Source organism: Mustelus asterias, unplaced genomic scaffold (assembly GCF_964213995.1).
Source record: "Mustelus asterias unplaced genomic scaffold, sMusAst1.hap1.1 HAP1_SCAFFOLD_1745, whole genome shotgun sequence".
In the NCBI taxonomy this organism is placed as follows: Eukaryota; Metazoa; Chordata; class Chondrichthyes; order Carcharhiniformes; family Triakidae; genus Mustelus; species Mustelus asterias.
The window spans coordinates 24092-46500 of NW_027591690.1; the positions used below are offsets into that span (position 1 = coordinate 24092).

Below are 22409 nucleotides of genomic sequence, written 5' to 3' on the forward strand. Positions count from 1 at the left end.
GCTAAATTGTCCCTTAGTGTCCAAAGATGTGTAGGTTAGGTGGATTGGCCATGCTAAATTGTCCCTTAGTGTCCAAAGATGTGTAGGTTAGGTGGATTGGCCATGCTAAATTGTCCCTTAGTGTCCAAAGATGTGTAGGTTAGGTGGATTGGCCATGCTAAATTGTCCCTTAGTGTCCAAAGATGTGTAGGTTAGGTGGATTGGCCATGCTAAATTGCCCCTTAATGTCCAAAGATGTGCAGGTTAGGGGTATTGGCCATGCTAAATTGCCTCTTCGTGTCCAAAGATGTGTCGGTTAGGTGGATTGGCCATGCTAAATTGACCCTTAATGCCCAAAGATGTGCAGGTTAGGTGGATTGGCCATGCTAAATTGCTCCTTAATGTCCAAAGATGTGCAGGTTAGGGGGATTGGCCATGCTAAATTTCCCCTCAGTGTCCAATGATGTGTAGGTTGGGTGGATTGGCCATGCTAAATTGCCTCTTAGTGTCCAAAGATGTGCAGGTTAGGTGGATTGGTCATGCTAAATTGCCCCTTAGTGTCCAAAGATATGCAGGTTAGCTGGATTGGTCATGCTAAATTGTCCCTGAGTGTCCAAAAATATGCAGGTTAGGTGGATTCGCCATGCTAAATTGTCCCTTAGTGTCCAAAGATGTGTAGGTTAGGTGGATTGGCCATGCTAAATTGTCCCTTAGTGTCCAAAGATGTGTAGGTTAGGTGGATTGGCCATGCTAAATTGTCCCTTAGTGTCCAAAGATGTGTAGGATAGGTGGATTGGCCATGCTAATTTCCCCTTAGTGTCCAAAGATATGCAGGTTAGGTGGATTGGCCATGCTAAATTGCCCCTTAGTGTCCAAAGCTGTGTAGGCTAGGTGGATTGGCCATGCTAAATTGCCTCTTGGTGTCCGAAGATGTGCAGTTTAGGTGGATTGGCCATGCTAAATTGCCCCTTAGTGTCCAAAGACGTGCAGGTTAGGGGGATTGGCCATGCTAAATTGTCCCTTAGTGTCCAAAGATGTGTAGGTTAGGTGGATTGGCCTTGCTAAATTGCCCCTTAGTGTCCAAAGATGTGCAGATTAGGTGGATTGGCCATGCTAAATTCCCCTTAGTGTCCAAAGATGTGCAGGTTAGGTGGATTGGCCTTGCTAAATTGCCCCTTAGTGTCCAAAGATGTGTAGGTTAGGTGGATTGGCCATGCTAAATTGTCCCTTAGTGTCCAAAGATGTGTAGGTTAGGTGGATTGGCCATGCTAAATTGCCTCTTAGTATCCAAAGATGTGTAGGTTAGGTGGATTGGCCATGCTAAATTGCCTCTTAGTGTCCAAAGATGTGTAGGTTAGGTGGATTGGCCGTGCTAAATTGACCCTTAGTGTCCAAAGCTGTGTAGGTTAGGTGGATTGGCCATGCTAAATTGCCCCTTAGTGTCCAAAGCTGTGTAGGTTAGGTGGATTGGCCATGCTAAATTGCCCCTTAGTGTCCAAAGCTGTGTAGGTTAGGTGGATTGGCCATGCTAAATTGCCCCTTAGTGTCCAAAGAACGGTAGATTAGGTACATTGGCCATGCTAAATTGCCCCTTAGCGTCCAAAGATATGCAGGTTAGGTGGATTGGCCATGCTAAATTGCCCCTTAGTGTCCAAAGCTGTGTAGGCTAGGTGGATTGGCCATGCTAAATTGCCTCTTGGTGTCCGAAGATGTGCAGGTTAGGTGAATTGGCCATGCTAAATTCCCCTTAGTGTCCAAAGGTGTGTAGGATAGGTGGATTGGCCATGCTAATTTCCCCTTAGTGTCCAAAGATATGCAGGTTAGGTGGATTGGCCATGCTAAATTGCCCCTTAGTGTCCAAAGCTGTGTAGGCTAGGTGGATTGGCCATGCTAAATTGCCTCTTGGTGTCCGAAGATGTGCAGTTTAGGTGGATTGGCCATGCTAAATTGCCCCTTAGTGTCCAAAGACGTGCAGGTTAGGGGGATTGGCCATGCTAAATTGTCCCTTAGTGTCCAAAGATGTGTAGGTTAGGTGGATTGGCCTTGCTAAATTGCCCCTTAGTGTCCAAAGATGTGCAGATTAGGTGGATTGGCCATGCTAAATTCCCCTTAGTGTCCAAAGATGTGCAGGTTAGGTGGATTGGCCTTGCTAAATTGCCCCTTAGTGTCCAAAGATGTGTAGGTTAGGTGGATTGGCCATGCTAAATTGTCCCTTAGTGTCCAAAGATGTGTAGGTTAGGTGGATTGGCCATGCTAAATTGCCTCTTAGTATCCAAAGATGTGTAGGTTAGGTGGATTGGTCATGCTAAATTGTCCCTGAGTGTCCAAACATATGCAGGTTAGGTGGATTGGCCATGCTAAATTGTCCCTTAGTGTCCAAAGATGTGTAGGTTAGGTGGATTGGCTATGCTAAATTGCCTGTTCGTGTCCAAAGATGTGTAGGTTAGGTGGATTGGCCGTGCTAAATTGACCCTTAATGTCCAAAGATGTGCAGGTTAGGTGGATTGGCCATGCTAAATTGCCCCTTAATGTCCAACGATGTGCAGGTTAGGGGGATTGGCCATGCTAAATTGCCTCTTAGTGTCCAAAGATGTGTAGGTTAGGTGGATTGGCCATGCTAAATTGACCCTTAATGTCCAAAGATGTGCAGGTTAGGTGGATTGGCCATGCTAAATTGCTCCTTAATGTCCAAAGATGTGCAGGTTAGGGGGATTGGCCATGCTAAATTTCCCCTCAGTGTCCAATGATGTGTAGGTTGGGTGGATTGGCCATGCTAAATTGCCTCTTAGTGTCCAAAGATGTGCAGGTTAGGTGGATTGGCCATGCTAAATTGCCCCTTAGTGTCCAAAAATGTGCAGGTTAGGTGGATTGGTCATGCTAAATTGCCCCTTAGTGTCCAAAGATATGCAGGTTAGCTGGATTGGTCATGCTAAATTGTCCCTGAGTGTCCAAAAATATGCAGGTTAGGTGGATTGGCCATGCTAAATTGTCCCTTAGTGTCCAAAGATGTGTAGGTTAGGTGGATTGGCCATGCTAAATTGTCCCTTAGTGTCCAAAGATGTGTAGGTTAGGTGGATTGGCCATGCTAAATTGTCCCTTAGTGTCCAAAGATGTGTAGGTTAGGTGGATTGGCCATGCTAAATTGTCCCTTAGTGTCCAAAGATGTGTAGGTTAGGTGGATTGGCCATGCTAAATTGCCCCTTAATGTCCAAAGATGTGCAGGTTAGGGGTATTGGCCATGCTAAATTGCCTCTTAGTGTCCAAAGATGTGTCGGTTAGGTGGATTGGCCATGCTAAATTGACCCTTAATGCCCAAAGATGTGCAGGTTAGGTGGATTGGCCATGCTAAATTGCTCCTTAATGTCCAAAGATGTGCAGGTTAGGGGGATTGGCCATGCTAAATTTCCCCTCAGTGTCCAATGATGTGTAGGTTGGGTGGATTGGCCATGCTAAATTGCCTCTTAGTGTCCAAAGATGTGCAGGTTAGGTGGATTGGTCATGCTAAATTGCCCCTTAGTGTCCAAAGATATGCAGGTTAGCTGGATTGGTCATGCTAAATTGTCCCTGAGTGTCCAAAAATATGCAGGTTAGGTGGATTCGCCATGCTAAATTGTCCCTTAGTGTCCAAAGATGTGTAGGTTAGGTGGATTGGCCATGCTAAATTGTCCCTTAGTGTCCAAAGATGTGTAGGTTAGGTGGATTGGCCATGCTAAATTGTCCCTTAGTGTCCAAAGATGTGTAGGATAGGTGGATTGGCCATGCTAATTTCCCCTTAGTGTCCAAAGATATGCAGGTTAGGTGGATTGGCCATGCTAAATTGCCCCTTAGTGTCCAAAGCTGTGTAGGCTAGGTGGATTGGCCATGCTAAATTGCCTCTTGGTGTCCGAAGATGTGCAGTTTAGGTGGATTGGCCATGCTAAATTGCCCCTTAGTGTCCAAAGACGTGCAGGTTAGGGGGATTGGCCATGCTAAATTGTCCCTTAGTGTCCAAAGATGTGTAGGTTAGGTGGATTGGCCTTGCTAAATTGCCCCTTAGTGTCCAAAGATGTGCAGATTAGGTGGATTGGCCATGCTAAATTCCCCTTAGTGTCCAAAGATGTGCAGGTTAGGTGGATTGGCCTTGCTAAATTGCCCCTTAGTGTCCAAAGATGTGTAGGTTAGGTGGATTGGCCATGCTAAATTGTCCCTTAGTGTCCAAAGATGTGTAGGTTAGGTGGATTGGCCATGCTAAATTGCCTCTTAGTATCCAAAGATGTGTAGGTTAGGTGGATTGGCCATGCTAAATTGCCTCTTAGTGTCCAAAGATGTGTAGGTTAGGTGGATTGGCCGTGCTAAATTGACCCTTAGTGTCCAAAGCTGTGTAGGTTAGGTGGATTGGCCATGCTAAATTGCCCCTTAGTGTCCAAAGCTGTGTAGGTTAGGTGGATTGGCCATGCTAAATTGCCCCTTAGTGTCCAAAGCTGTGTAGGTTAGGTGGATTGGCCATGCTAAATTGCCCCTTAGTGTCCAAAGAACGGTAGATTAGGTACATTGGCCATGCTAAATTGCCCCTTAGTGTCCAAAGATATGCAGGTTAGGTGGATTGGCCATGCTAAATTGCCCCTTAGTGTCCAAAGCTGTGTCGGCTAGGTGGATTGGCCATGCTAAATTGCCTCTTGGTGTCCGAAGATGTGCAGGTTAGGTGAATTGGCCATGCTAAATTCCCCTTAGTGTCCAAAGGTGTGTAGGATAGGTGGATTGGCCATGCTAATTTCCCCTTAGTGTCCAAAGATATGCAGGTTAGGTGGATTGGCCATGCTAAATTGCCCCTTAGTGTCCAAAGCTGTGTAGGCTAGGTGGATTGGCCATGCTAAATTGCCTCTTGGTGTCCGAAGATGTGCAGTTTAGGTGGATTGGCCATGCTAAATTGCCCCTTAGTGTCCAAAGACGTGCAGGTTAGGGGGATTGGCCATGCTAAATTGTCCCTTAGTGTCCAAAGATGTGTAGGTTAGGTGGATTGGCCTTGCTAAATTGCCCCTTAGTGTCCAAAGATGTGCAGATTAGGTGGATTGGCCATGCTAAATTCCCCTTAGTGTCCAAAGATGTGCAGGTTAGGTGGATTGGCCTTGCTAAATTGCCCCTTAGTGTCCAAAGATGTGTAGGTTAGGTGGATTGGCCATGCTAAATTGTCCCTTAGTGTCCAAAGATGTGTAGGTTAGGTGGATTGGCCATGCTAAATTGCCTCTTAGTATCCAAAGATGTGTAGGTTAGGTGGATTGGTCATGCTAAATTGTCCCTGAGTGTCCAAACATATGCAGGTTAGGTGGATTGGCCATGCTAAATTGTCCCTTAGTGTCCAAAGATGTGTAGGTTAGGTGGATTGGCTATGCTAAATTGCCTGTTCGTGTCCAAAGATGTGTAGGTTAGGTGGATTGGCCGTGCTAATTTGACCCTTAATGTCCAAAGATGTGCAGGTTAGGTGGATTGGCCATGCTAAATTGCCCCTTAATGTCCAACGATGTGCAGGTTAGGGGGATTGGCCATGCTAAATTGCCTCTTAGTGTCCAAAGATGTGTAGGTTAGGTGGATTGGCCATGCTAAATTGACCCTTAATGTCCAAAGATGTGCAGGTTAGGTGGATTGGCCATGCTAAATTGCTCCTTAATGTCCAAAGATGTGCAGGTTAGGGGGATTGGCCATGCTAAATTTCCCCTCAGTGTCCAATGATGTGTAGGTTGGGTGGATTGGCCATGCTAAATTGCCTCTTAGTGTCCAAAGATGTGCAGGTTAGGTGGATTGGCCATGCTAAATTGCCCCTTAGTGTCCAAAAATGTGCAGGTTAGGTGGATTGGTCATGCTAAATTGCCCCTTAGTGTCCAAAGATATGCAGGTTAGCTGGATTGGTCATGCTAAATTGTCCCTGAGTGTCCAAAAATATGCAGGTTCGGTGGATTGGCCATGCTAAATTGTCCCTTAGTGTCCAAAGATGTGTAGGTTAGGTGGATTGGCCATGCTAAATTGTCCCTTAGTGTCCAAAGATGTGTAGGTTAGGTGGATTGGCCATGCTAAATTGTCCCTTAGTGTCCAAAGATGTGTAGGTTAGGTGGATTGGCCATGCTAAATTGTCCCTTAGTGTCCAAAGATGTGTAGGTTAGGTGGATTGGCCATGCTAAATTGCCCCTTAATGTCCAAAGATGTGCAGGTTAGGTGGATTGGCCATGCTAAATTGCCCCTTAGTGTCCAAAAATGTGCGGGTTCGGTGGATTAGCAGGGTAAATGTGTAGGATTACGGGATGGTGGGCGTTGGGCTCGATGCTGTGTCGGAGAGTCGGCGCAGACCCGATGGGCCGAATGGCCTCCTTCTGCACTGTAGGGATCCGATGAAACATTAGTCACTGCGATACCGACAGGGAAATTTAATCTGGGACTGTTCTGCTGACTGGGGTGAGCTCGCTGGAGAATGGAAGCAGAGGCAGCGCCAACATCTGCCTCAATATTCATTGCACCGACTACTTCTCTTTGCCAAATAGGCAGCGTGCTTTGAACTTATAAACTGAAGTGAGACACTCTTTCCATTCATGTCTGCCACTTCAAGGCAAAAGGTGCTTAATGAGGCGGCAAACCACTCAGGGACCGTCGCTAAATTGCACCGCCCCTTTCAAGTGCTAAAACACCCCCTGTTACCGTCGACCGGAGTTGCTTTGGGGGCGGCATCTCCTTGCTGGGGTCTCGGTTCGATTTGGAATCGGTCCCGCTCCGTCGGGACGGGAGAGGGGGCGGGATTGAGTTGGGAAAGATGCGCGGGGTTTGGACACGGTGCCTTAGGAGACAGACGTTCCGCAGCGCTCTGTGTGTTAAAATGAGTTGAATTCTTCCGGCCACAGACCCGACAAGTGCACCTCGTTGGGGAGCACTCGCTCCAAACCTCTGCTTTCCGACAGCCTCGTCGCCATGGTGTTTCACTGACGGGGACGACGTGTCTGTTCACAAGTGACCCACCCCTTTCCCCCGGACCCGAACGTTTTCAAAGATGTTTCCCCCCCGGCAGTGCGAGCGCCCCTTCTGAATTTGGCAAGCCCCCTGGCAACGCGGAGTGAACTTATCCCCGGCGTTTCGAGGGAGATCGGCGGTGGTTCATCTGCCACAGATTACTTTATCGGTTGCAATCTCCCCGTCGATTTCGGCTGACGGAGGGGGGGGGAGGTGGGGAGAGGAGATTCGCAGAATGGCTTTCTTCAGCTTCATGAGGCTTTTCAAACTGGCCCCGGAGAAGAAAAAACCCAAAGAGTACCAGCACCTGAAGAGAGGCGTGGACCCCCAGGATGTGTGGAAAGTGATCGGAGAACTGGGAGATGGAGCCTTCGGCAAGGTTCTCAAGGTGAGGACAAACGCAGAGCCTCCGCTGCTCTACACAGTGCTCAGATTACTCTGGGGACATGAGTTACAGGTAGGCACAGTGGGTTAGCACTGCTGCCTCACAGCGCCAGGGACCCCGGTTTCGATTCCCAGCCTCGGGTGGCTGTCTGTGTGTGGAGTTTGCATGTTCTCCCCCTGTCTGCGTGGGTTTCCTCCGGGTGCTCCGGTTTCCTCCCACACTCCAAAGATGCGCAGGTTAGGTTGTGCTAAATTGCCCCTGGGTGTCAGGGGGATTAGGAGGGTATATATGTGGGGTTACGGGGATAGGGCCTGGGTGGGATTGTTGTCGGCGCAGACTCGATGGGCCGAATAGCCTCCTTCTGCACAGTACAGAACAGAAGGAGGCCATTTGGCCTATTGGGTCCGCACCGAAAACAACCCCATCCTATCCCCGTAACCCCACATATATACCCTTGCTAATCTCCCTGAAACGAGGGGCAATTTAGCATGGCCAATCAACCTAACCGCACACCTTTGGAACTAAAGGACAATTTAGCATGACCAATCCACCTACCCTGCACATCTTTGGACACTAAGGGGCAATTTAGCATGGCCAATCCACCTAACCCGCACATCTTTGGACACTAAGGGGCAATTTAACAGGGCCAATCCACCTAACCTGCACATCTTTGGACACTAAGGGGCAATTTAGCATGGCCAATCCACCTAACCTGCACATCTTTGGACACTAAATTCTAAGTTCTCACCCCCAGCCCCGAATTTGAATTCAATGACATATTTATTGAAGGAATAAATCTTCACTGGAATTGGGACCATTACAATGGGATTGTTGTTAAAAACCCATCTGGTTCTCACGAAGAGGGGAAGCCTGCCCTCCTTACCTACCCCAGACCCACAGCAACGCGGGTGTTTGTCAACCACACAACCACCACCACGCCCCCCCCCCCCCACCCTTCCCCCAAAATGGCCTGTCAGCCTCTCAAAAGGGCCTTGCCGACGGCGCCCACATCCTGTCAATGAATCAAGTAAACTTTGCGTTTAGTGGTGCTGCGTCGCTAATGGAGGGGTATAAACGTTCATCACAAGAACCAGGGTGTCTCAATACGATATACAAGTGACAGGAGGGACCATCTTCGAATCGCCGACTGACAGTCCTCCGTGATCGGGTGGAGATCTCATTTGGTTGTAAACTTCGTTTCGTAATTCTTTGAATAGAAACACAGAAGATAGGGGCAGGAGGAGGCCATTCGGCCCATCGAGCCTGCTCCCCCATTCATCACCATCATGGCTGATCGTCCAACTCAATAGCCTAATCCTGCTTTCTCCCCATAACTTTTGATCCCATTCGCCCCAAGTGCTGTATCCAGCCGCCTCTTCAATACATTCAATGTTTTGGCATCGACTACTTCCTGTGGTAATGAATTCCACAGGCTCTTTGGGTGAAGAAATGTCTCCACATCTCCGTCCTAAATGGTCTACCCTGAATCCGTGACCCCTGGTTCTGGACTCCCCCACCATTGGGAACATCCTCCCTGCATCTACCCTGTCTGGTCCTGTTAGTTTTATAAGTCTCTATGAGATCCCCCCTCATTCGTCTGAACTCCAGTGAAAACAATCCTAACCTCGTCAATCTCTCCTCACACATCAGTCCCGCCATCCCCGGAATCAGCCTGGTAAACCTTTGCTGCACTCCCTCGAGAGCAAGAACATCCTGTGCGGGACCTAGTCGAGAAGAAAAGGAAAGCGTACAAAAGGTTCAGAGAGCTTGGCGAAGATAGGGATCTAGATGAGTATACGGCTTGTCGGAAGGGACTAAAGAAGGAAATTAGGAGAGCCAGAAGGGGTCACGAGAAGGCCATGGCAAGTAGAATTAAGGAAAACCCTAAGGCGTTCTATAAATATGTGAAGAGTAAAAGGATGAGACGTGAAGGAATAGGGCCTATAAAAGGTGAAGGCGGGATAGTCTGTACGGAACCAGTAGAAATGGCAGAGGTGCTTAATGAGTATTTTGCCTCGGTTTTCACAGAGGAGAAAGACATGGGTGGATGTACTGCGGGCTTGTGGTGGACTAAAAAGATTGAGTATGTGGACTTTAACAAAGAGGTTGTGCTGGAATCTTTGAATGGCATCAAGATAGATAAGTCGCTGGGTCCGGATGGGATGTACCCCAGGTTACTGTGGGAGGCGAGGGAAGAGATTGCAGAGCCTCTGGCGATGATCTTTGCATCGTCGATGGAGATGGGAGAGGTGCCGGAGGATTGGAGGATTGCGGATGTGGTTCCTATTTTCAAGAAAGGGAATAGGGATTGCCCAGGAAATTACCGACCGGTGAGTCTAACCTCAGTGGTTGGTAAGCTGATGGAGAAGATCCTGAGGGACAAGAATTATGAGCATTTAGAGAGGTTTAGCATGCTCAAGAATACTCCGCATGGCTTTGTCAGAGGCAGATCGTGCCTTACGAGCCTGGTGGAGTTCTTCGAAACGTGACTAAACACATTGACGAAGGGAAAGCGGTAGATGTGGTTTATATGGATTTTAGCAAGGCGTTCGATAAGGTCCCCCATGCAAGGCCTCTAGAAAAAGTGAGAGGGCATGGGATCCAAGGGGCTGCTGCCCTGTGGATCCAGAACTGGCTTGCCCAAAGGAGGCAGAGAGTGGGTATAGATGGGTCTTTTTCTAGTTGGAGGTCGGTCACCAGTGGTGTGCCCCAGGGATCTGTTCTGGGACCCTTGCTGTTTGTCATTTTCATGAATGACCTGGATGAGGAAGTGGAGGGATGGGTTGGTAAGTTTGCCAACGACACGAAGGTTGGTGGGGTTGTGAATAGTCTGGAGGGATGTCAGAAGGTACAGAGGGACATAGATAGGATGCAAGACTCGGCGGAGAAGTGGCAGATGGACTTCAACCCAGATAAATGCGTCGTGGCCCATTTTGGTAGGTCAAATGGGATGAAGGAGTACAATATAAAGGGAAAGACTCTTAGTACAGTAGAGGATCAGAAGGACCTTGGGGTCCGGGTCCATAGGACTCTAAAATCGGCCCCGCAGGTGGAGGAGGTGGTTAAGAAGGCGTATGGTGTGCTGGCCTTTATCAATCGAGGGATTGAGTTTAGGAGTCCGGGGATAATGATACAGCTATATAAGACCCTCGTCAGACCCCACTTGGAGTACTGTGTTCAGTTCTGGTCGCCTCATTACAGGAAGGATGTGGAAAAGATTGAAAGGGTGCAGAGGAGATTTACAAGGATGTTGCCTGGATTGAGTGGCATGCCTTATGAGGATAGGCTGAGGGAGCTCGGTCTTTTGTCCTTGGAGAGACGTAGGATGAGAGGAGACCTAATAGAGGTATATAAGATGTTGAGAGGCATAGATCGGGTAGACTCTCAGAGGCTTTTTCCCAGGGTGGAAATGGCTGCTATGAGAGGACACAGGTTTAAGGTGCTGGGGGGTAGGTACAGGGGAAATGTTAGGGGGAAGTTTTTCACTGGTGGGCGAGTGGAATCGGCTGCCGTCAGTGGTGGTGGAGGCAAACTCAATATGGTCTTTTAAGAGACTCCTGGATGAGTACATGGGACTTAATAGGATGGAGGGTTATAGGTAGGCCTAAAAGGTCGGGATATGTTCGGCACAACTTGTGGGGCCGAAGGGCCTGTTTTGTGCTGTAGTTTTCTATCTTTCTATCCTTCCTCAGGAAAGGAGACCAAAACTGCACACAATACTCTAGGTGTGGCCTCACCAAGGCCCTGTATAATTGCAACAACACATCCCTGCTCCTGTACTCGAAACCTCTCGCAATGAAGGCCAACATACCATTTGCCTTTGAATAAGTTAAAAGTGACAGCAACGACATGTGTTAAATGTCGTTTTCCTGTCTGCTATTTTAAGAGACGAGCTATCCACTTGAAAGAAATGATACCTCCATTAAAACAGCAGGGGAACATGTTCTGGGTACTGAGGGGATTTTTTAAAACTTCAGTGAGTGGGTTGACAAAGAGCAAAGAAAACTACAGCACAGGAACAGGCTCTTCGACCCTCCAAGCCTGTGCCGATCATGATGTCCGAACTAAACTAAAAAAAACCTTCTGCCCTTACTCGGTCCGTATCCCTCTATTGCCTCCCTATTCATGTATCTTATAGAGTCCCTACAGTGCAGAAGGAGGCCATTTGGCCCATCGAGTCTTCACAATCCCACCCAGGCCCCATCCCAACAACCCTACCCATTTATCCCACTAACCCCCTGACACTAGGGTCAATTTTAGCATGGCCAATCAACCTAACTCGCACATCTTTGGAGTGTGGGAGGAAACCGGAGCACCCGGAGGAAACCCACGCAGACATTAACAATGCAATGAAGTTACTGTGAAAATCCCCTCGTCGCCACACTCCAGCACTTGTTCGGGTCAATGCACCTAACCAGCACGTCTTTCAGACTGTGGGAGGAAACTGGAGCACCCGGAGGAAACCCACGCAGACACGGGGAGAACGTGCAGTCTCCACACAGACAGTGACCCAAGCTGGGAATCGAACTCGGGTCCCTGGCGCTGTGAGGCAGCAGTGCTAACCACTGTGCCACCGTGCCGACCATAGTTTTGATTTGATTTGATTTATTATTGTCACATGTATTAGTATACAGTGAAAAGTATTGTTTCTTGTACACTAAAAAGTAAAGTTTATTTATTAGTCACAAGTAGGCTCACATTAACACTGCAATGAAGTTACTGTGAAAATCCCCTACTCCGGCGCCTGTTCGGGTACACTGAGGGAAAATTTAGCATGGCCAATGCACCCTAACCAACACATCTTTCAGACTGTGGCAGGAAACCGGAGCACCTGGAGGAAACCCACGCAGACACGGGGAGAATGTGCAGACTCCGCACAGACAGTGACCCGAACTGAGAATTGAACTCAGATCCCTGGTGCTGTGAGGCAGCAGTGCCAACCACTGTGCCACCCTTTGTCTATCCAGACAAGGCATACCGTTCATAGAGAAGGAACGAAAGAGTGCAGAATGTAGTGTTACAGTCATAGCTAGGGTGTAGAGAAAGAATGCGATGCCCATTCAGCCTTTCTCTCTCAAGGAATCGACACAATAGCAGCCACACTCTGCCATCAGGAAGTGGTGGAAGATTCGGTGGGCGAGGCCCAACCAGCGATGCCCGCGTAAGATCCGACAGATCTAATCAATGAATAAGGCGTTTCGCGCACCAGTCTTCACCAGTCAACCACCAGTAATCTCACAACACCAGGTTAAAGTCCAACGGGTTTATTTGGTAGCACGAGCTTTCGGAGCGCTGCTCCTTCGTCAGGTGAGACCAGTTGAGTACAGGAGTCGGGACATTGGGCGGGATTTTACGGCCTAGCTCGGGCAAGACCGGAGATTCCCACCCGAGGTCAACGGAGATTTTCGTTGTCAGGCCCTCGCCCACTCCGATTTCGTGGCGGGCAAGGTGGTAAGACTTTCAGCCGTTATAAGTAGGGTGGCACAGCGCCAGGGACCCGGATTCGATTCCCGGCCTTGGGACACTGTCTGTGTGGAGTTTGCACGTTCTCCCCGTGTCGGCGTGGGTTTCCTCCGGGTGCTCCGGTTTCCTCACACACTCTAAAGATGTGCGGGTTAGGTTGATTGACCGTACTACATTGCCCCTTAGTGTCAGGGGGATTAACAGGGTAAATAGGTGGGGTTATGGGGATAGGGCCTGGGTGGGATTGTGGTCGATGCAGACTCGATGGGCCGAATAACCCCCTTCTGCACTGTAGGGATTCGATGATCCTATCCAGCCTCTCCTTATAGTTCGAACCTCAGGCAGACTCATGGGGGACCCGCCCAAAATGGAGGACGTTCATTCGAGGACCCAATGCACTGTGCGGAGGGGAGGCTGAGGTGTCGGAGGGAGCTCACAAACCTCAAAACAGCCCATCCATCCAATCCTCTGAGCACCACCACCCCCTGCATGCTGCAGAGTCTGCAGACCACGCATTGGACACATCAGCCATCTCAGAACCAGAGCAGGTTTTTTGTTTTATTCACTTGTGGGACATGGGCATCACTGGCTGGGCCAGCATTTATTGCCCATCCCTAGTTGCCCGAGGGCAGTGGAGAGTCAACTACATTGCTGTGGCTCTGGAGTCACATGTAGGCCAGACCGGGTAAGGACGGCAGATTTCCTTTCTAAAAGGACACTAGTGAACCAGATGGATTTTTCCGACAATCGACAATGGTTTCATAGATTCCTAATTCCAGATATTTTTTTAAATTCAAATTCCACCATCTGCCGTGGCGGGATTCAAACCCGGGTCCCCAGAACATTAGCTGAGTTTCTGGATTAATAGTCTAGTGATAATACCACTAGGCCATCACCTCACCAACTATTAACTATTCACCCTCAATCCTGAGAGGCTGCTGGAGAAGGAGAGACAATAAGTGGGTTCAAACCACAGAACATGACACTCAGAAAAGTAGTAAGAAGTTTAACAACACCAGGTTAAAGTCCAACAGGTTTATTTGGTAGCAAAAGCCACACAAGCTTTCGGAGCCTTAAGCTCCTTCTTCAGGTGAGTGGGAATTCTGTTCACAAACAGGGCATATAAAGACACAAACTCAATTTACATGAATAATGGTTGGAATGCGAATACTTACAGCTAATCAAGTCTTAAAGGTACAAACAATGTGAGTGGAGAGAGCATTAAGACAGGTTAAAGAGATGTGTGTTGCCTCCAGACAGGACAGCCAGTGAGATTCTGCAAGTCCAGGCAAGCTGTAGGGATTACAGATAGTGTGACATGAACCTAATATCCCGGTTGAGGCCGTCCTCATGTGTGCGGAACTTGGCTATCAGTTTCTGCTCAGCGACTCTGCGCTGTTGTGTGTCGTGAAGGCCGCCTTGGAGAAACACTTACCCGAATATCAGAGGCCGAATGCCCGTGACTGCTGAAGTGCTCCCCAATAGGAAGAGAACAGTCTTGCCTGGTGATTGTCGAGCGGTGTTCATTCATCCGTTGTCGTAGCGTCTGCATGGTTTCCCCAATGTACCATGCCTCGGGACATCCTTTCCCACAGCATGCCTGGACTTGCAGAGTCTCACTGGCTGTCCTGTCTGGAGACAATACGCATCTCTTTAACCTGTCTTAATGCTCTCTCCACTCACATTGTTTATACCTTTAAGAGTTGATTAGCTGTAAGTATCCACATTCCAACCATTATTCATGTAAATTGAGTTTGTGTCTTTATATGCCCTGTTTGTGAACAGAATTCCCACTCACCTGAAGAAGGAGCTTAAGGCTCCGAAAGCTTGTGTGGTTTTTGCTACCAAATAAACCTGTTGGACTTTAACCTGGTGTTGTTAAACTTCTTACTGTGTTTACCCCAGTCCAACGCCGGATCGCCACATCACTCAGAAAAGTATACAGGGGACCAATATCAGGATGCCCGAGGAGCTTATGTACTTTTGAGTACTTTTCCATTTTATTCAGTCTCGGGAGATGATCCCTGGCAAGTGCTTCGACCAGTCCTGGGTGAATTTGCTGGATTATCATTGCCTGGGATTTCCACCCCCCTCTCCCCACCACTCGCCCCCCTAAATTATTCCAAACCCAGGTGAGGAGGTATGACCTGCTTCTCTGTCTTTATTCAACCCACCCTCTGCCAGTAACAACAAAGTTTAACCGGACAAAGTTCCCTTCCCTACCCATGATAATATAAAATACTGCAGATGCTGGAATCATCGAATCCCTACAGTGCAGAAGGGACCATTCAGCCCATCGAATCTGCACCGACTCTCTGACAAAGTATCTTCCACAGGCCCTTTCCCCCGCCCTATCCCCGTAACCCCACACATTCACCCTGGCTAATCCATCTAAGCTTCAGACCTATGGACATTAAGGGGCAATTTAGCATCTCCAATCCACCTAACCCGCACACCTTTGGACTGTGGGAGGAAACCGGAGCACTCGGAGGAGACCCACGCAGACACGGGGAGAATGTGCAAACTGATTTGATTTGGTTTGATATATTATTGTCACATGTACTGGGATACAGTGAAAAGTATTGTTTGATTTATTATTGTCACATGTACTGGGATACAGTGAAAAGTATTGTTTGATTTATTATTGTCACATGTATTGGGATACAGTGAAAAGTATTGTTTGATTTATTATTGTCACATGTATTGGGATACAATGAAAAGTATAGTTTCTTGCGTGCTATACAGACAAAGCATACCGTATATAGAGAAGGAAAGGAGAGAGTGCAGATTGTAGTGTTACAGTCATAGCTCGGGTGTAGAGAAAGATCAACTTAATGCGAGGTAGGTCCTTTCAAAAGTCTGACAGCAGCAGGGAAGAAGCTGTTCTTGAGTCGGTTGGTACGTGACCTCAGACTTTTGTATCTTTTTCCCGACGGAAGAAGGTGGAAGAGAGAATGTCCGGGGTGCGTGGGGGTCCTTGATTATGCTGGCTGCTTTGCCGAGGCAGCGGGAAGTGTAGACGGAGTCAATGGATGGGAGGCTGGTTTGCCTGATGGACTGGGCTACATTCATGACCATTTGCCGTCTTAGACAGAGCAGGAGCCATACCAAGCTGTGATACAACCAGAAAGAATGCTTTCTATGGTGCATCTATAAAGTTGGTGAGAGTCGTAGCGGACATGCCAAATTTCCTTAGTCTTCTGAGAAAATTGGTGGGCTTTCTTAACTATAGCGTCTCCATACTGACAGTGACCCAAGCTGGGAATTGAACCCGGGACCCTGGCGCTGTGAGGCGGCAGTGCTAACCACTGTGCCACCGTGCCAACCGTGTTTGAATCTGAAATAAAAACAGAAAAACGCTGGAAAATCTCAGCAGGTCTGACAGCGTCTGAGGGGAGAGAAAACAGCCAACGTTTCAAGTCTGGATGACCCTTCATCAGAGCTGAGAAGGAAAGGGAGCCAGCAGGGATTTATACTCTGAGGATCGGGAGGGGTGGTGGAATGGGACAAAGGGAATGTAAATCAGGATACAGTCGGCTGAGAAAGTGTCGGAAGTGATCAGAATGCCTGGATGGCAAAACAAAGGTACAGCTTGGTAAAGGACTGCCTGGGGAATGTGGCAATTGACCTGAAGGTGGGGGTTGGGAAGGGGAGGGAAGGGTGAAGGGAGAAGGAGAGAAAGAGAACGATAAAATGGAGAATGTGACTAAATGAAATAAAATAAATGGAAAATGGGTGGAGGGAAGCGTTGGGCGGCACACTGGCGCTGTGGTTAGCACTGCAACGCTTAGCATTAGCCATGAGGAGAAGTTGGAGAAACTTGGCATGTTCTCACTGGAACGACGGAGGTTGAGGGGGAGACCTGATTGAAATCTACAAGATTATGAGGGGCATGGAGAGAGTGGATAGTCAGAAGCTTTAAAGGAGATGTATGAGGCACGTTTTTTACACAGAAAGTGGTGGGTGCCTGGAACTCGCTGCCAGGGGAGGTATTGGAAGCAGATACAATAGAGACTTTTAAAGGGCGTCTTGACAAATACATGAATAGGATGGGAATAGAGGGATATGGTCCCCGGAAGGGTAGAGGGTTTTAGTTAGTTTGGGCAGCATGGTCGGTGCAGGCTTGGAGGGCCGAAGGGCCTGTTCCTGTGCTGTAATTTTCTTTGTTCTTTGTTTGTTCTGTGCTACCTCACAGCACCAGGGACCTGGCTTCGACTCCCAGTTGGGTGACTGTGTGGAGTTTGCACATTCTCCCCCGTGTCTGCATGGGTTTCCCCCGGGTGCTCCGGTTTCCATCCACAGTCCAAAGATGTGTAGGTTAGGTGGATTGGCCATGCTAAATTGCCCCTTAGTGTTCAAAGGTGTGCAAGTTGGGTGGATTGGCCATGCTAAATTGCCCCTTAGTGTCCAAAGATGTGCAGGTTAGGTGGATTGGCCATGCTAAATTGCCCCTTAGTGTCCAAAGGTGTGCGGGTTAGGTGGATTGGCCATGCTAAATTGCCCCTTAGTGTCCAAAGATGTGCAAGTTGGGTGGATTGGCCATGCTAAATTGTCCCTTAATGTCCAAAGATGTGCAGGTTAGGTAGATTGGCCATGCTAAATTGTCCCTTAGTGTCCAAAGATGTGCAGGTTAGGTGGATTGGCCATGCTAAATTGCCCCTTAGTGTCCAAAGATGTGCAGATTAGGTGGATTGGCCATGCTAAATTGCCCCTTAGTGTCCAAAGATGTGTGGGTTAGGTGGATTGGCCATGCTAAATTGCCCCTTAGCATCAGGGAGACTAGCATGGGATAAAATGCATGGGGTTACAGGAATAGGGCTTGGGTGGGATTGTGGTCAGTGCAGACTCGATGGGCCGAATGACCTCCTTCTGCACTGTAGGGATTCTATGATTCAATGTTGAGTCTGGAAGTGTGTAAAGTGCCCAATGGGAAGTGAGGCGCTGGTCCTCCAGTTTGCGTTGGTGAATTAGACAAAGGGAATGTAAATGATGTAAAGGTAAAAAGTTCCCTTCCCCTTGGGTACCTTTTCCACGCCCAACAGTTGTGTCTAAAAAGGAGCAAATTTAACCAGGTTTTCTTGAGTTAAGAGGGAGTAATTTTATTAACTAGTCGGTAGAAGAAAGAGCAAAACACATTGACATTCACACGGATGAGAAGTAAAAATGGAGTCCAACAGTCAGTGAAAAATATTAATAAAAAGTTATACGGAACCGTCTTTGAGTTGCGAACAGTAACTGATCAAATGTTGTGGCCGTTAAGAATCGATTCCAATGAAGTTGACATCTGCTGGCGAGTAGTTGCTTGTCTGGGTGTCCTGAGATTTGGTTGAGTTCTTTTTGTCAGCTGCCATCCTTCTTTGCTGACTGGTTGGACTTCCACAGTCAGAGGGAGAGTTTTAAATATCCCTGCAAAAGCTGGCTATTTTTGCAGGGGTCCTGCTGTGATGACTGTATTGCACGCCTACACTGTGGGAAATGTTCAGCTGATTTTCCTCACCGTGCGTGTGCATGTATACACACACACACATGCACGCACGCACGCACAGTAGGCCGCCTCCTTGGACCTCTGTATGTGGTTCCAAACAACTGCAAGCAACTAAGACTCAACGAGGCTAGTGTGTCTGGAGTCACATCAGGTCAGCAGGTTTCCTTCCCTCAAGGGTGTTGGTGAACCAGTTGGGTTTGTATTGGTGTGGTGAACCATCGTTGGTTCCCACTAGATAGTACTGAGCGAGGGTCTGGCCAGTACTACAAGTATGTATATATGTTGGGGTTAGGGATGGGTTGTTCTACTTGTTGCTGTTGGGGTTAGGGATGGGTTGTTCTACTTGTTGCTGTTGGGGTTAGGGTTGGGCTGTTACACCTTGTATTATAGTTATTGTGGTACATCCCAGTCGGGCTCCGCCTCCTGGGAGAGGTATAAAGGTCTCTGCTCTGTCTGGGACCCCTCAGTCTGGGATCGTGTATATAATTAGTAGCTGCCTTGTTACAGCAAATAAAAGCCTTTATTTCCTGAGCATCTCAAGCCTCGTGTGTGATAACGCGCATCAATTGGCAAGCCAGCGGCTCTGTGGTCCCAGCTTCCTATTCGCTTATTGGTGGCAAAACGTCCGCACCGCTCTCAGTTTTACACCCCCAATGTCTTTTCCCGATCCTCTCCTCAAAGAACAGCAGTTTTCGGGTTTTCTCAAATGTATCGTCAAATTTCAGTACAACGAAGGAGATAGTCATCGACTTCAGGAAGCGTAGTGGAGAACATGCCCCCGTCTACATCAATGGGGACGAAGTAGAAATGGTCGAGAGCTTCAGGTTTTTAGGTGTCCAGATCACCAACAACCTGTCCTGGTCCCCCCACGCCGACACTATAGTTAAGAAAGCCCCACCAACGCCTCTACTTTCTCAGAAGACTAAGGAAATTTGGCATGTCAGCTATGAGTCTCACCAACTTTTACAGATGCACCATAGAAAGCATTCTTTCTGGTTGTATCACAGCTTGGTTTGGCTCCTGCTCTGCCCAAGACCGCAAGAAACTACAAAAGGTTGTGAATGTAGCCCAATCCATCACTCAAACCAGCCTCCCATCCATTGACTCTGTCTACACTTCCCGCTGCCTCGGGGAAAAGCAGCCAGCATAATTAAGGAACCCACGCACCCCGGACATTCTCTCTTCCACCTTCTTCCATCAGGAAAATGATACAAAAGTCTCAAAACACATACCAACCGACTCAAGAACAGCTTCTTCCCTTCTCCATCAGACTTTTGAATGGACCTACCTTATATTAAGCTGATATTTCTCTACACCCGAGCTATGACTGTAACACTACATTCTGCACTCTCTCCTTTCCTTCTCCCCTATGTACTCTATGAACGGTATGCTTTGTCTGTATAGCGTGCAAGAATACTTTTCACTGTATCCCAATACATGTGACAATAATAAATCAAATCAAATCAAACCAAACCAGGGCGGCACCGTGGTTAGCGCTGCTGCCTCACAGCGCCAGGGACCCGGGTTCGATTCCCGGCTTGGGTCGCTGTCTGTGTGGAGTTTGCACATTCTCCCCGTGTCTGCGTGGGTTTCCTCCGGGTGCTCCGGTTTCCTCCCACAGTCCGAAAGGCGTGCTGGTTAGGTGCTAAATTCTCCCTCAGTGTAACCCGAACAGGCGCCGGAGTGTGGCGACTAGGGGATTTCCACAGTAACTTCATTGCAGTGTTAATGTAAACCTACTTGTGACACTAATAAATAAACTTTACTTTACCTTTGACCACCCTCTCTTACCAATCAAGAACCTATCTATCTCTGTCTTAAAGACACTCAATGACCCGGCCTCCACAGCGTTCTGTGGCAATGAATTCCACAGATTCACCACTCTCTGGCTGAAGAAATTCCTCCTCATCTCGGTTCTAAAGGGTCGTCCCTTTATTCTGAGGTTGTGCCCTTGGATCCGAGTCTCTCCCACTAATGGAAACATCTTCCCCGCGTCCCAATCCACCTAACCCGCACATCTTTGGACTGCGGGAGGAAACCGGAGTGCATCGCACATCTTTGGACACTAAGGGACAATTTACCATGGCCAATCCACCTAACCCGCACATCTTTGGACACTAAGGGACACTTTAGCATGGCCAATCCACTTAACCTACACATCTTTGGACACTAAGGGACAATTTAGCATGGCCAATCCCCCTAACCTGCACATCTTTGGACACTAAGGGACAATTTAGCATGGCCAATCCACCTAACCTATACATCTTTGGACTGTGGGAGGAAACCAGAGCACCCGGAGGAATCCTATGCAAATAGGGGGGAGGTGGGGGGGGCAGGGGGGAGCGTGTCAGCTTTGCACAGACAGTCCCCTGAGGCTGGAATCGAACCCGGTACCCTCGTGATGTGAGGTACCCGAGTGAACACTATTTCAATTCAATTTGATAAGGTTCCTTTAAAGTTTTGCCTTTCTGTTACAGTGCCTTGGGGGCTGTTAATTTGCCTATTAATTAATCAGTTCATTTTATGAGCCATTTTTGAAATGTCCACACAAAGGGGATGGCTGGGACACTGGACTGTGTCGGGGGAGCACAATGAGACAGGCCAACCAATTGCCTCAACTGCAGCTTGGTTTCAGCACTCACTCCCTGGTTGGCAGCATTCCCGGGATCCACCGCTTCCTCCCAGTGGTGACGTCACTCAACCGGGTGTGGTTCCAGAGACTCCACAGTCGCTGGTGGTGAGGGGAGACTGGGAGACACAGTTGGGGAGCGCCATTTTAACCCGCCTTAATACCCTGGCAAGATTCTGGCCCAGGCGGGCTTGGAACAATTTTAAAGCATGAAGCAAATGCTTCCTGCAGCAATTCTGGGGCACGGCAGCACAGCGGCACGGTGGTTAGCACTGCTGCCTCACATCACTGGGGTACCGGGTTCGATTCCAGACTCAGGTGACTCTGCGGAGTCTGCACGTTCCCTCCCCCCGTATTTGCATAGGTTTCCTCCGGGTGCTCCGGTTTCCTCCCACAGTCCAAAGACGTGTAGGTTAGGTGGATTGGCCATGCTAAATTGCCCCTTAGTGTCCAAAGATGTGCGGGTTAGGTGGATTGGCCATGCTAAATTGTCCCTTTAGTATCCAAAGATGTGTGGGTTAGGTGGATTGGCCATGCTAAATTGCCCCTTAGTGTCCAAAGATGTGCGGGTTAGGTGGATTGACCATGCTAAATTGCCCCTTAGTGTCCAAAGATGTGCGGGTTAGGTGGATTGGCCATGCTAAATTGTCCCTTAGTATCCAAAGATGTGTAGGTTAGGTGGATTGGCCATGCTAAATTGCCCCTTAGTGTCCAAAGATGTGCGGGTTAGGTGGATTGGCCATGCTAAATTGTCCCTTAGTATCCAAAGATGTGTGGGTTAGGTGGATTGGCCATGCTAAATTGCCCCTTAGTGTCCAAAGATGTGCGGGTTAGGTGGATTGGCCATGCTAAATTGCCCCTTAGTGTCAGGGGGACTAGCAGGGTAAATAAGTGAAGTTATGGAGATAGGGCCTGGGTGGGATTGTTGTCAGTGTAGACACGATGGGGCCAAATGGCCTCCTTCTGCACTGTAGGGATTCTATGATTCTATGAAATACCACCCCCCTTCTCCCTCAGAGTGCAGAAACACGTTACATTCACTCCTCAGCATGTAACTCCATCAATTTCAGCCTCGTGAAACATTTCTGTACATTAGTGTTAAGACTCAAGCAGGAATCTCCAAGTTGTTTTAGGAAGTTAGCCTAGACCCTAAGTTTTACAAAACCCCAAGTTTTGGTATTGGTGATAAGGTGTTTCACTCCAGGTACGATTCAAGTGACCCACTAGGGAGCTTTTATCAAACAAAGTTTATTCGAGAACACAGTTAGAATATAACAGAAAGGATGAGCATAACTTTTATGACTTAAACATGATATTGTATGAATCTTAACAACTAGCTATCTCTGTTGTTCCAATTTAAAAGCAATATCCCATAGGCCTCCACTCTTTTTCAGAATTAGTTAGCATTAAAATAAGTATGCTTACGTGATACTAGATTTCCAGCTTTTAACATCCAAAGTTTAAAGTTTATTTATTAGTCACAAGTAAGGCTTACATTA

At 48.2% G+C, this 22409-nt stretch overlaps 1 protein-coding gene across 1 annotated transcript in view; it reads left to right on the top strand.

Moving 5' to 3' along the window:
- Positions 1–7183: 7183 nt before the first annotated feature.
- The window catches only part of LOC144488657 (uncharacterized), a 46294-nt gene continuing 31068 nt past the window's right edge, over positions 7184–22409 (top strand). Inside the window, exon 1 of the mRNA XM_078206735.1 lies at positions 7184–7336. Within this exon, the coding sequence (XP_078062861.1) occupies positions 7184–7336 (153 nt within the window). The remainder of the gene's footprint in view (positions 7337–22409) is intronic.